General features: G+C 42.3%; 1 protein-coding gene across 2 annotated transcripts in view; it reads right to left on the bottom strand.

The window, feature by feature from the left end:
• Wars2 (tryptophanyl tRNA synthetase 2, mitochondrial) overlaps positions 1–14,783 on the bottom strand; it is a 76,484-nt gene that overhangs the window by 13,563 nt on the left and 48,138 nt on the right. For both annotated transcript variants that reach the window (XM_031374963.1, XM_031374964.1), the window contains exons 3-4: positions 1,362–1,442; positions 664–749 (exon numbers count right to left, since the gene is read on the bottom strand). In XM_031374963.1, coding sequence (XP_031230823.1) covers positions 664–749; positions 1,362–1,442 — 167 coding nt within the window. The remainder of the gene's footprint in view (positions 1–663; positions 750–1,361; positions 1,443–14,783) is intronic.

The raw sequence follows: 14,783 nt of genomic DNA, 5'->3' as shown, positions 1-14,783 counted from the left end.
CTTCCCTTCTCCTTCCCTTCTCCTTCCCTTCTCCTTCCCTTCCCTTCCCTTCCCTTCCCTTCCCTTCTCCTCTCCTCTCCTCTTTTGCTTCCTGGCTATCAGATAAGCAGTGTGTGCTCTTAGCTATTCTTGTCACCACCATCCAGCACCCCTCCATAGACCCAAAGCGACAAGCCTTCCTGATCTTAGACTGGAAGTACTTTCCAGACTCAGACCCTGACTGCAAACCTTCCTAGCTAGCATGACCTTGGGTCTGCTGCTGACCACCCTGAGACCCGGCTATGTCTTCTGAGGAACAGAGGTAACAGTGACACACTTTACATGGCTGTTACCAGGCTAGCACACAGAGAAGACTTACTAACACTAGCTCTGAATGGCCCTCGTGAGTCACTGAAAGATACACACATTCAGTATGCTGAGCTGACTGTGTATCTGATCCTTTCTGTACCCCTCCTCCACAAGTCAAACATTTTCCTGAGAGTTAAAAAAAAAAACGCTCTCATGTGGCACATGCCTGTGACTCCTGCACTCAGGAGCCTGAGGATTACAAGTTCACAGGGAGACCCTGACTTGAGCAAACAAACAGATATTCACACATGGCCGCTCTCTTGTCACGGTGAGAGGGTGAGAGTGCAGGCGCCCAGGACTGGTGCCCCTCCTTACTTGTAGCACAGAATGTCTGCTGCCTGGAGCACAGGGTATGTGAGCAGGCCTACGGTCCCGTTGTGCTTCTGCTTGGCAGCCTTTGCCTGTGGAAACGAGGAGAGAGGAGAAGACATCTGACTTCCACCTGATTATGTTGCTTAATTAAGACACTTTTAAAGCAAGCAAAGTGTACTCCAGAGCCACCTGTAATAACATATATTGCGGTCCCTTTCAGCAGCTCTAACATCATCTGGCTGTTTATCATGCTCTTGCTTCTGGCTTCAGAAGTGAGACGGATCTGTGTTCCCATTTCCATGCTATTTTATTTTATTTTGGGAGCTGGGGCCTCCTTTGTACAAAGCCCACCCAAGCTCTACCACTGAGCTATGCACATGGTCCCTTGCACGGATCTTATAGCACCTCGATTTCTCATTCATTTCATTAGGGACAAAGGGGTTTTCTAGATTCTGCATCAGTTACATTCAGAAATTATTAGAAAATTAAGTTTCTCAAATCCACTTATCACAAAGTTACTGGGTAAAGTTCATTCATAAAAGATTAATTTAAGGAAGAATTTGGAAAAAGAAACATAACCTTATTTTTGAAAAGCTGCTACCAGGGTGGGCAAGGCAGCTCATCGATTAAAGGCCGCCCAGCAGCGGGTGCAGCACAAATGAAACCTTCCTTCCCGTTAACACTCATGTTCTGGCACTTACCTTCCACTGGTGTAAATACTGCAATCGAGGCAGTCTCACCATGCAGGTGAGGATCCAACTTAACTGAGTGTGTTCACACACCTAAAAAAAGGGAGAGAGAGAACGGTGACCAATGTCCTTTTGCATCTAAGCAGTACTAACTAGACAACAGGGATGGACTGAAACAGTTGAAAATAACCCAAGTCAAGGTTATTAAAAGGAAACAGGTGAAGGGCTGGCCATGATACTTGATGTACAAATAAGAATGTTGTTAAAAAACAAAACAAAAACCAACTAACATAAATAGCAGCTTACTGTTTAAGTCCTTGGCATCCCTTGTGAGGAGGTAGCCAGAGCTCTTTTAGTATCTTCAGTATGAATTCAACCACATCCTAGAGTAGCTACCCCCTTGATTTTGCTTGTTTGGTTTTTGTTTTTCAAGACAAGGTTTCTCTGTGCAGTCCTGGCTGTCCTGGAACTAGTTCTGTAGATCAGGTTGGCCTAGAACTCAGAGATCTACCTGCCTCTGCCTCCCGAGTATTGGAATTAAAGGTGTGCACCAGCACTGCCCAGTTCATGCTTCCCCTTGAAATACCAGGCTTATCAATAAATCTATCAAGTTTCCCCTTCTGTCCTCTCCTCCATTCTCTACCCTCGCCCACACATATTCGAAGTCCTCTCTGACCCTTAAATCCATGACTGTAACCACAATGCTCTTCACTTAGATGGTAAAGAAAGGGCCCAGGTCCAATGGAAAGGCTTGGCCTTTTCAGATCTTCATCGATGAGAAAATGGATCACCTGCACACCTGGCCTCCAAAGGAGAGTCTTAAAGATCCCAGCTTCTCTTCTATTGACTTTGTCTCCTCCTTCATTGTTTTTCCTCTTGTTTTTCTTCCACCTACCATTAACCAACAAAAAAATACAAACTCTCTTCAACCTAGTTTTGTTTGAATCAAGTTTAATCAAGTAAGCAAAACCTGGCAACGAGTGGGATGATTCTTGGGCCCAGGCCATATTCTGATGACCTAGATTGTGAGCCCTAAGCATCCCATTTCTGGGCCCTGGGGATTCTGAGTCTATTGATTGTGGCATTCTGTGTCCATATGATTCCCTTAAAAAGCAGAGACTCTTGCCAACTCTGCAAAGTGGCCCCAAATGTGTTCTCTGTGGGTTTTGTAAAGGGAACATAAAGGCCTGGGGATGAACTAGCCCAGGCCTGATTCACTAGCAAGGACTCACAAGCGCTCCAACATCTGGAGTAAGATAGTTTCTATTTTTTTCTCCTCAAGTTATACAGAAATAAGAGTTATTTTTCACATGCTTGACAAAGAATTGCTTTTAAAGTTTTGCAAGTTGCTGGATAGAGTCTGTCATCTTTCTTCTAAGAGGCCTTTAGGTTTTTGAGAAGCAGGCAATGGCAGCACTGTCCAGGCAAATTGCTAACTGATGCTGTAAACAAACAGCTATCCGATGCAGACAGTAACCCAGAAAGTAACTGAGGGGACTAGAGTTGCTCCCAGGCACCAGGGAAAACATGCTCCCATTCGAATGCAGCTGACACCCACTAGCTTCAGGCATGAAAATGCAGCAAGAGACCGTGAATATGTGGACAGAGGCAAGACATCTTTCCCTTCAAATGCTGGGTAGCATTGGTGACAAGATAAAAACCTTACAACTGTGTCCCCATGAATAAAAGTATTTTGCTTGGAGTAGCTTTTTGTTTGTACATATGGGATGAGAATTATTTAATATTCACCAGAGATTTTTATGTTCCAAATTAGCATTAAATTAATTCAAATCAATTCTAGTAGAGTGGAGGTAAAAGGTCAAAGCCAATGAACTTTTTGCCATTCATCTTCAATAATTATATGAGAAATAATAGAAATAACTGTCATAGTCAAGATGATCATATGGAAAGGTACAGATTTCTATTTGAAGCAAAAGAAAAAGTGATAAAATACGTAAATATAGTATTTTCCTATATTGTGAAGCCACAAACAAAACAACTATATGATTGTTTTACAAAGATACAGGACAGCAACTGGCCTATTAACCTTCCACAAACAAGTCGGCAGCCATCAACAGAACAAGGCACAAGCCTTCTTCAGTCACTCCAGTTTGCCTGCCTTGTTTCATCCCTGTAAAACCCAGGCTGGTGCTCCGGATGTACGAGGTACTATGAACTTCACTGGAAGCTTCAGAAGGAACAGACTTACAAACTAACCTGTTGATGCAGACAATAGCAATCCTATGGGAGTGATGGCAGTGGAAGCGGAGTTAGAGTAGGCGAAGGGTAAGACTACCAGGCAAGATGCGAAGCCAGACAGAATAGCAGGGGAGCACAGGTACGTTTAGACTCTTGAGAGAGCATGGTCCTCTTCTAGGGGGGAGGCTGCCCTCTTCGACTGTGTGAGGGACTTGAGGGAGGGAGGGACCCCTGCCTAGCCAGTCAGATCACCTCACACCCAAGAGCTTCATCTTTGGATGAGCGGAGCTGGGCCTGAATCCTAGCTCTGTTACGCAGCTATTCTGTTACTCTGGGCCAGCTAATCACTTCCTTGTGCCCCACTTTCACTATCTATGAAGTGAGGTTCCCTAGAACAGGACCTAGCACAAAGTCAGTTATTATTACTATAGATGCTAAAACAATCCATCCTCCTTATTCTATACTGTTACCCTGAGCCAAACCTCCCTCCCTCTTTGCACTTGGACTCTAGGAAGCTGGCCTTTTTATGCTCCCCAATGCACAGGGGCACTCCCACCTCAGTAGCTTTACACTGACCCTTTTCTCTGATGGAAGTCTACCTCTCTTACTTCTTCACCTTAAGTCTGCCGAGCCTTTACTTCAGGTCTCACCATTAGAAACAGCCATCTGTTTCCCGAGTCTCACTGATGATTTTACTTGATTCTTTTTATATACCACTTACTGTCTAACGGATGGTCTGAATGAAAATGGCCTCCATAGGTTCACATGGATCGGGATGTGTGGTCCTGCTGGAGGAAGTGTCAGTGGGGCTGGTTTTGAAGTTTCAGAACACTCACCCCATTCCCAGGGAGCTGTCATCTTCCTGCTTGTGGATCAAGATGTGAGCTCTCAGCTATTACTCCCACCATGCCTTTGCTCCACCACCATGGACTCTTAACTCTCTCAACCTGTAAACCTAATTAAACACTTTCTTTTATAAGTTGCCTTGGACGTGGTATTTTTGTCACAGCAATAGAAAAGCAATAAATTCTACTAGAATTTATTGTTTGCTTATATATTATTGCTACTATTTATTTTGCTAATCCAACAGAAATTAATGATTTTTAATTTGAATTATTCAGTGGCACAGCATGAGCATGTAGGACAATAAGTACTCATTATGTTTTTGCAAAACTTATGGGGAGGATTAAAGTCACACGGAGGAATGACAAAACAAGTGTGGCAATACAATGACACGTGTGGCCAGATGGCACAGTTAATTTCAACTGTCAACTTAATTCGATTAGGCATTAATGAGGTATAGTAACAGGCATGCTTACGAGCAGTTTTCCAGTGATGATTGTCTGAGGAGGGAAGACTGAATGTGGGCAGCAGCAGCCTAGGTCTGAGGATCTAGACAATAAACACGAGAACAGGGGAGTCCTCTATGCTTCTGATCCACTGAGATGTGAGCATGCAGCCTCGTGTCCCCACTGTCACAGAAGGAAGCCACCCTGCTGTCCTCCTGCTATCCCTGCCCTCAAACGGTGATCCACAATAAACCCTTCCTTCCCTAGGTTGCTTCTTTTCAAGTATGTGGTCACAGCAATGAGAAATGTAATGAGTACAGTAGTGGAATCATATTCCGAACCTACAAATACAGAGCATAGAAATATGCCGTTCTGCCAGACGTGGTGGCGCATGCCTTTACTCCCAGTTCTTGGGAAGCAGAGGCAGGTGTATCTCTGTGAGTTCCAGGCCAAAGAGTGCTACAGAATGAGACCTGTCACAAACAACTCTCCCCAATCCAAATCATTCCAGACCAAAACCAAACACACTGTTCTATGAAAAAAGAAAACTGTCAAAGGTACCACTATATATTATGTTGGCAAAATGCTTTAAAGTTACAAAACCAAATGACATTATATATCCTCAGCAAAGTACAAAATAAAAGTTTGTGGAAAAATAGGATCAATTATAAGCTACACTGATCATATGAAGTTTAAGATTGTGGCTGTCTATCACCATAGACAGGAAATGGATTTGAGGAGGAGAGATGAAAGGGATATACAGGGAAGAATTAAAAGCAAGTTTAACTTTATCCATGACTGTAAAAGTTTATGGGGTTGGAGAGATGAAGCATTGGCTGCTCTTCCAGAGGACCTGGGTTCAATTCCCAGGACCCACATGGTGACTAAAATCCATCTCTAACTCCAGTTCTAGGAAATTCTACATCTTCTGGCACAAGACATGCAAGTGGTGCACAGATATACACACAAGCTAAGCACACATACTCATAAAATAAAGAGTTTATGGTGTGCACATGTGTGTATGTACAAAACTCATATACTAGTATTGGTAAAAATTAACATATTATTGAGTATTCATAGTAACTCAATCAAAACACATTTTCCCCAAAACTTTCAAGTAGGATTTACCTATTAACAAACTCGGGTAATGTAGCATAACAAAAAGCAAAGCAATGAAACGCTTAGATGGGCAATTATCCAATAAAAATAAAGGCTTGGTCCTAGCCTTATAGTTAGTTGGAGGTAAGATCACACACTCAAATATCCATAAACCACTGTCAAATTCCTTTAAAAATTTCATAAACTTTAAGGAGAGGGTATCAAGCACATTTTAAATAGCTGTGTGTGTATGCATGGGTGTATGAGTGTGCATATGTGTGTATGAGTATATCTGTGTGTGTGTGTGTGTGTGTGTATGTACGTGTGTGCATGTGTTTGAGTGTGTATATGAGTGAAAGTGCATGTGTGTGTATATGTGTGTGTATGCACACACACACACACACACACGCACACCCTGTGCCTGCCCATGTGTGAGTCTGGAAACCAGAGAAGTCAAAGCTGGACTTCTTTCCTCTTCATTTTTTGAGATTGAGTCTCTTAGTGAATCTGGAACTTACTGATTTGGCTAGACTGGCTGGTCAGTGGGTCCTTGTAAGGGTCACTCTGCCCACTTAGTGCCAAGGCTACAGAGATGTAACTGGCTTTTATGTGGGTGACGAGGACCTGAATCTGGTTCCTCATGCTTATAGGGCAGACACCTTTACCAACTGAACCATCTCACTAGACCCATCACCTATAATTATTTTTTTTAACGAAAAGGAATGGAAAGCAAATATGATAAGATACTAATAATGTCTGTGCTGAGGACATGAGTGTCCCTTAGGCCATTGTCTATATTTTTCTATATTTTTAAGATCAAAAAGAAGTTAAGAAAAAGAACATGGGGAAGCTAACTCCAAAATATATACTTGTTAGATTTCAATCAGACCTAGTCAATTACCGGTTCAATGATTCTCAGGTCAAATCTCTGACACACTTCCAGAGTTCCTTAGGACTTCCCTTCTTACCATGTAAATGCTATCTTCCCACGAATCTGGTCCTGGAAGTTTTAGTAAGGACACTTGCAGTCTATTCAGACTCACAAATTCCCATTTATTGCTTCCTCTCGGAAACGTGCAATTTCATGCTGAGTTATTTTTATTAGACTCTTATCATCCCCATGACAAATCCCTTTAACAAGAACCTTGTTTGGAGATCTGATTTTAATTAAAAGAACATACTATCAGTGATACTCTCTCCCTCTCTTCAGTTGGGTTGCCTCCTGTCAGTACTCACACTGGCCAAAGAGCACTGGGCTGTGCATAGCAAGAGTTCACTAACTCTTTCCTTGTCTAATATTTCCCAAGCTACATATACTGATTCTATCTACCAGCTTCAAAAGTCACCTCTATCTATGCCCTGTGACTTACTGTGTACATATGTACCCCTGTGCATAGTTTTTCTTATTCTGAAGTACTTTATCAATCTAGTTTAGGATAAACTAGGTAACATACTGCTCTTGATTTTAAGAGGCACTGCCTCTTTCCTATTTATAATACATTCTGATACATGTAGATTATCTTTGACTCTGTATCTTTTCACTTCAGAGTCTACCCTGAAGGAGTAGCCCCTTCTCTGGAACTCCCCATCTCATCTAGCACAAGCATAGGATGCTTAAAGATTCCTCTTGGATAAGTGATAAAGAGAAAGGAATCAAAACAGCGAAAGACTCATAAAAGGGGCCAAGTTAGGAAGAAAAGACAAGAGAACTGCAAAACACTCATAACAAACAATGAGACAACATGAGGTTCTTCCCTGTCTGTAAGCTGAACACAAGGATCAAAGTCACCAGTCAAAGGGAACAGGTAAAAAGACAATATCCAATCTATGGTGTCAATGGGAGACCCAGGCAGTACATAAGCTAAAAGTGAGTTTCCATACAAACAACAGCTGAAGAGAACAAGGTGGCTTTATTTATATCTGAGAAAATAGCCTTGGAAGCCCGGCAGTGGTGGTGCATGCTTTAATCCCAGCACTTCGGAGGCAGGAGCAGGTGGACCTCTATGAATTAGAGGTCAGTCTGGTCTATGGAGAGTTCTGGGATAGCCAGGGCTACACAGAGAAACCCTGTCATGGAAGGAAACATTCTTTTAAAAAAAGCTTTCAAGAACCACTCTTGCTTGGCCATGATATGCATGAGACCCTCCCCTCACCTTCCAACGCTGAGGTAAATCAGTGGACACTCCCATGTCAAGGAAAACCAAAGGGTGTGACTAGGTGTGAAACCATGCCTGCTTTCTAGGGCAAATCTGAATTTTAGAAAACATGCACCTTTCATCCCCCAATACTTAAAGCCCCCATGAAGAGATCTATGATGAAATTAACAACTCAGGTTTTTAATACTGTCAATAAAATATGCATGAATTCCTAAGGTTTATATAACTCAGTCTTATATGTGGAAAAACAAAACTTAAAAATCACTTTGTAGGTGCTGGCAAGATGGCTCAGTGGGTAAGAGCATTGACTGCTCTTCCAGAGGTCCTGAGTTCAAATCCCAGCAACCACATGGTGGCTCACAAACACCCGAAATGAGATCTAATGCCCTTTTCTGGTGTGTCCAAACACAGCTACAGTGTACTTATATATAATAAATAAAGCTTTAAAAAAAATCACTTTGTAGGTAATAAATAGTTCTCTAAGCCAGAGAAGAATTACTGAAAACGCACATCCCTTATTAACTCAACCACAGGAAAATAAAGGCTTTTCTCTATTGATCACTACTTGTCTTGGTGCTGTGACAAATACCCAAAGAGAGCAAATGAAACAAGGGTTTACTCTGGCTTGTTGTGGCAGGAAAGTGTGGCAGCCATAGCAGGAGGCAGTGCCGCACACCGAATACAGTCAGCGCACAGACGGCAGGGCAGCACACTGATTATAGTCAGGATGCAGACAGCAGTGCAGCATACTGAATGCAGTCAGGACTCAGATGGCAGCAGTGCAGCACACCGAATGCAGTCAGGGCACAGACAGCAGTGCAGCACACCGAATGCAGTCAGGACATAAACGGCAGTGCAGCACACTGATTATAGTCAGGATGCAGATGGTAGTGCAGCACACCGAATGCAGTCAGGGCACAGACTGCAGTGCAGCACACTGAATGCAGTCAGGGCACAGACGGCAGTGCAGCACACCAAATGAAGTCAGGGCACAAATGGCAGTAGTGCAGCACACCAAATGCAGTCAGGATGCAGAACCCAATGACTCCTGTGCTCAGCTCCCTTTCCTTCTCTAGTTAGGTTCAGGACCACAGTGTACTCAGTGATGGTACTCATACTTACAGTAGGTCTTCCCATTTCAATTAACCCAATTAAACACACACACACACACACACACACATACACACACACACACACACACACACTCACTGAGAAAGATAGCATATAACAAAGAGTTAGTATTCAAAACATGTAAAAGATTTCTTCAAATCAAAACAAAACAAAAACAAAACAAAAAAAAACAAACACCCCCCCCCCCCAATTTAAAAGCATGGACCGAAAATCAAAACAAATGAAAACAGACAAGGAAAAAAAGCAAAAGGAAATAAAACAAAACAAACAAACAAACAAAAAACAGATAAGGACAGAAGGGTAAAGAAAAAGAATATTTCATCTCAACCACAAATGCAAATCCCAACAAGACAGCATGGTATGTCACAGAGGGAGGAAGGAGAACATCTTGTGACTGATGTAGCTGAGGGCACTGCTGAAGGCTCAGGGTGTCTGAGCTGGAAATGCAAGTTAGAGCCAGTCTGGCAGCATGAGCAAGGTTTATGGAGCATGCATCCTCACAATTCTGTTCTTGGTATATGCACTTAGAAAATGCTCTTCCAGTGCCAATAAGGGGCTTCAAGCTTGACTACTGAATTAGATCCCTGGGACCCATGTGGTAGGAGGAGCGAACGAGTTCCTGCTAACTGTCCTCTGACCTCCACACACAGGTTATTGTGTATGCATGGTCCCCACCCCTCACACACACATGCACACATAAACAAAAAATTTTAAGACAACAAAACAAAAACTAAAAACCTTTCTCAAGTACACAAAGTGCATTTTTAAGCAGGACTACAGAACTGTTGTTTGTAATAAAAACAAAAAATAAGTTTGGAAAAAAAATCTAAGTATTCTTGCCAAGAAAATGGGTAAAAAAAAAATTGTGAAGAAGCCAGCAATTACTGTACAGCAATAAAACAAATGAACAGATCTCAGAAATGAAATAAAAGATGCAGAAAGATTTGCAGCAGGGTATCATTTACATAGTCTGAAAATGTGCAAAGAAATAATATAGCTTATTTATGGCCATATCACATGCAATAAAAATATAAACACATATGTGGGAATGAGAAATACCAAATAGATAAAGGGGCTGCCTCTAGGGAGGTAGAACACAGAATGGAATTTGAGTGAGCTAAAAAATTTCTGCTATATTTGCAATGTTTTATTTCGAAAATCAAAACCTGTATGAAGGAAGTTAACATTTCAAAAGAGAGCCATTCATCTTCACACTTTCCTGAGTGGTTGAACTATTTCTCTATTATCTAATAGTTTTGAATATCCAAAATATTCCTTGCAAAGGAAAAAGTAAGAAATTTCCAAAAATATTTTATTAAACAAGACTAAAAAGAGACAGACATTAGCTGGATGGCCATCTGCCAATCCACTTCAGACAAAACCTCTACGACATCAAGGAGCCTGTGGGCAAAATGGCTGGGGATAGAAAGTTAGCTTTTGCCAAATGTGACACCTCATTTTCTTTAAGCCCCTACTGTAGACACTAACAGGTTTCAGAAAAAAAAAAATCATTACTTGTCAGTTATGGCACAAATGAGAAGAGACAACAGTGACATCCAGTCCAATGGAAGAAAACGTGTATATTTTTACATTCTTGTTTGGAGTGTGAGGCAAGACCTCTTTCTGAAGGCATGACCAGTCAAGCTATGGCTCTGTTCCTTCTCATCAAGTCAGATAGTAGGCAGATGTAGGCCCGGAAGTAGTACTTGTGGTACAGGTGGGAACTATGCAGAGAAGAAAACATATGCAGAGTCTGGCTATATAGTCATCTCTCCAAGTTATGGTTTATTGCATAGGCCATGCAGAGCCTCATCTCCCCCAGGAGCTCTAGAGGTATTGCCAATTTTACAAATACATTCCAAAAGTCCATTAGTCTACACAGATGTTTGTTTCTCTCTGGTTACAAGCTGAGCACACACTCCTTGTTGGTAGCTAACAACGTGGAGAGCTCAACAGTCATAAACATAGACTCAAACGCACTTGCAAAAGTACCAGAATCCAAAGAGCCTGTGTGGACTCTGCCTCATTTCAGGATCTGGCTTTCTACCTCTCAGGGCAGAGAAGAGGCAGGTATAACTTTTATGTGCATATACTGGAGCAAGATCCATATAGTTAGTCTTTTTGGCCTTCGCTCAGAAACTGATTCCCCCATAGTACTCTTTAATTTATTAATATTATTGATTTTAGTTTCCTGGGAAACAAAACAAGGCCAGAGAATGAGGCTATGTTCCAAAGGTTTGGATTCCACCCTGCTCCCCTGACTTTTTTCTGGACTGTTCTAGACCTTCAGTAACTTGATATTTAATACTCTAAACCCTCCTTTTGTCCTGACCTCTGCTGGCAGCCAGACCTGAGGGCTACATCTTCCGTTTCTATCTTCCATCTGCAGGATGATTATACTGCTGGGGGGGGTGCGGCAGCGGCGGGGGGGGGGGGAGACAGAGACACGGAAACCTGTGCTTCACAGACAGCTGCGGGGCTCAGCTTGGATCTGCGCTCAGGTCTGCTGAAAACAAAAGACAGTGACTTTGGCTTTGACATGGAAACCTTTGCCAAATGCACACACAGGCATTCTCTCCACCCCACCCTTCTCTAGCACAAAATGCACGTGTGAACATATTCATGGGCACAAACACACTCATGTGTACACTTTCAGATGAGAAGGTCTGAAAACTTCCCACATATGGCAAGCATATTTAGGGGAAGCACTGTGAGTGCAGGCCAGTGGGAGAGGAGGAAAAAGAAAATAATGGGGAAAATCTTCAATATGCCTAAACTGTTCCAGTCAGGCTGCTGAGAAAGAATGCAAAGGATTGCAGATGAAAATTATTGGTAAAATCAGCATTATAACATAGCTGAATTCTTTCCCCATTTAAAATGATTACTAGGGTTTTTTCTAATGCACAACCAGGGCACATGGGAAAATCATCACCCAATGGCTATACTGGAGAACACATTGTATGGTAGAAAAAAATATTCTTATCTAATTTGAAATTTCAAAAACTACTTACTCTATTTGTGAATAATTGTGTGGTGGTAACAGGTACAAATTATCTTATTTGGCCCCAGTTCCCTAATCTTGGTAATTATTTAATAAATTTATGTTCTTTCTGTTATAGATTTATCTATCAAATGCTTACAAACTTCAAAACTGCCAAGATAAAGGAAGCAACAACAGCAAAAGACTTAATAATATAGGTAAATGATCTGTATATTACCTGCCTCCTATATTAGGAATTGACTTACTAAAATTTCTTAAAATTAAAATAAATTTCAATATGTGCTTCTAACAGTTATTGGTAAAAGTAAACCAGAGCAGGGACTGAAGTTGAGTCCACATCACTCTGGCATAAGCTGATGTCACCCTGGTAGTGGGACAGAAAGGCTAACCTGTGTCCGCCAAGGCTCACTGCAGAAAGCTTTTCTAGCTAAATTAGGGTAGAGCCTGGTCTCAGGACAGGCAAGAGGCTTTCTTTACACCTAGTAGAAAGATGCCTGCGGCTACCACCCCGTGATGGACTCTGTGAGAGGAGGGCCAAAGCCTACCATAGCAGCCCTCTGCCTCCAGCTCCTGAGAAGACAGCACATGGGTCAGCAGGCAGGGTAGGGGAAGGTCCCACCCCACCACCATACAAACATGACTCCACACTCCTCCCACAGATCTAACAAGATGGCTCTTTCCTGTGATTTTGTTACTCATTTTAGACTTCACAGATTCAACATCTCAGATCTCTTTAACTGCTACTACTAAAAAGTCAGGAGATTACATATGTTGGCAAAATTTTGAAAAAGGGAAATCATGGGAGGGAGTGGTGGGAAACTACAGCCCTCCTGAAAACAGCACGGAGAACCTAAAGGAGAGCACATAAAACACCTGCATGGCCCACAGCGGGTGCACCCAGAGGCTGTGAAGTCAGGATGTTGGCATGGCCCACAGCGGGTACACCCAGAGGCTGTGAAGTCAGGATGTTGGCATGGCCCACAGCGGGTGCACCCAGAGGCTGTGAAGTCAGTATGTCATATGTGATAGGAGGCATCTGCCCTCCCTCCCAACACAGAACCTTTCACAAGCTGCAGGCCCACAGGTCAGGATGTGGAACTGGCTTGGATGTCCATCAACAGACTAAAAAACTGCTACTGTAACTGCTACGATAGAATAATATTCTGTCTCTAAATGGAAGGAGCCCTGTCACCTGCAACAATGCGGATCAACTAGGAGAGTCTATGCTAAGTAAAATAACACAGGTATAGAAAGACAAATGCCATGGGGACCACATACAGAAGAGAAAGAAACTGAAGTCAAAAGCAAGTGGTTATGAGGGGACAGCAGTGGGGAACTGGGGAACTGTCAATCAGAGGGAACAGGCTGCACACTTATAGTTCGACATAAAGAATAGCTTCCAGAGACCTACAGCAGGGCTGGCAAGATGCTCCAGTATATAAAGATACTTCCTATACAAGCCTGACAACCTGAGTCCCATCACCAGAACCCAATGTGGAAGGAGACACACAGTGTGGACCTGGACAGATCACCCCAAAATATTTTTGGTATTAAATGTTCATTATATGTATCCTTAGCTTCACTAGGTGTAATGATTAGCATGGTTTTTCTATACATTTTCTTAATTTATATCGAGGTGCGCTGAAGCGTTTAAGGAGAGAAATGTGATTGTATGCAATAGCTACTTTCAGTTATTCACTAAAAACAATGCTGAGAAGCCCAATAAAATGTTAATAGTGTGAGAGTACAGCACACCTCCCTGTACTTCCCTGTTCATACAAACATCTCAATATTTTCTTTTCTTAAAGATTTATTTATTTATTTTATGTATGAGCGCTCTATCTGCATGTACATCTGTATGTCAGAAGAGGGCATCAGATCTCATTACAGATGGTTGTGAGTCACCATATAGTTAATGGGAACTGAACTCAGGACCTCTGAAAAAGTAGCCAGTGCTTTTAACCACTGAGCCATCTCTTCAGCCCCCAGTATTTTTTTTTAATATTAAAAAAGGAGGAGCCTGTGAGACCTACGCCACCTAAAGAGCTGGAACAATTTGATTGTCTAAGGTAAAGCAGAAGGACATTGCCTTGTGGCTACAAGGACCCCTGAGGTGGCTTTTCACATGGGTTTTGAGGGGAGAATTGTGAAATATACATAAAAGATTATGTTCCTCAAAGTTTACTAGACTAACTATCAAAACAGAGCCAAAGTCAAGGATGGCAAAGCAGCGTGGCAGTGTTAATGTTGGAAGCTGCATCAAGCAGGCAGGCGCTCTCATCACTACCACTCCCTGACCTAGATTACTAGCCCCCAGAGCCACCAAAGAGAAGGTGAACACTCTTATCTTTTATAAGGGACAATGCACATATAGTCTATTACACTGTGGATTACTTGTTCTTAAATGCTATAGGCTAAAGAAGTTCTCTCAGTTAGTGCATATTTTATATGCCTATCGAGGCCACTGTCAAAAGCCTGCTACAGAGAAAAGAAACCTCACACCAGTCAGAATGGCTAGGATAAAATGCTCAGGTGACAGCAGATGCTGGAGAGGTTGTGG

This window comes from Mastomys coucha, unplaced genomic scaffold (genome assembly GCF_008632895.1).
Source record: "Mastomys coucha isolate ucsf_1 unplaced genomic scaffold, UCSF_Mcou_1 pScaffold16, whole genome shotgun sequence".
Taxonomy (NCBI): Eukaryota; Metazoa; Chordata; class Mammalia; order Rodentia; family Muridae; genus Mastomys; species Mastomys coucha.
Note: the sequence above shows the minus strand (reverse complement) of the source record. Positions and strands in the feature narration are given on the sequence as shown.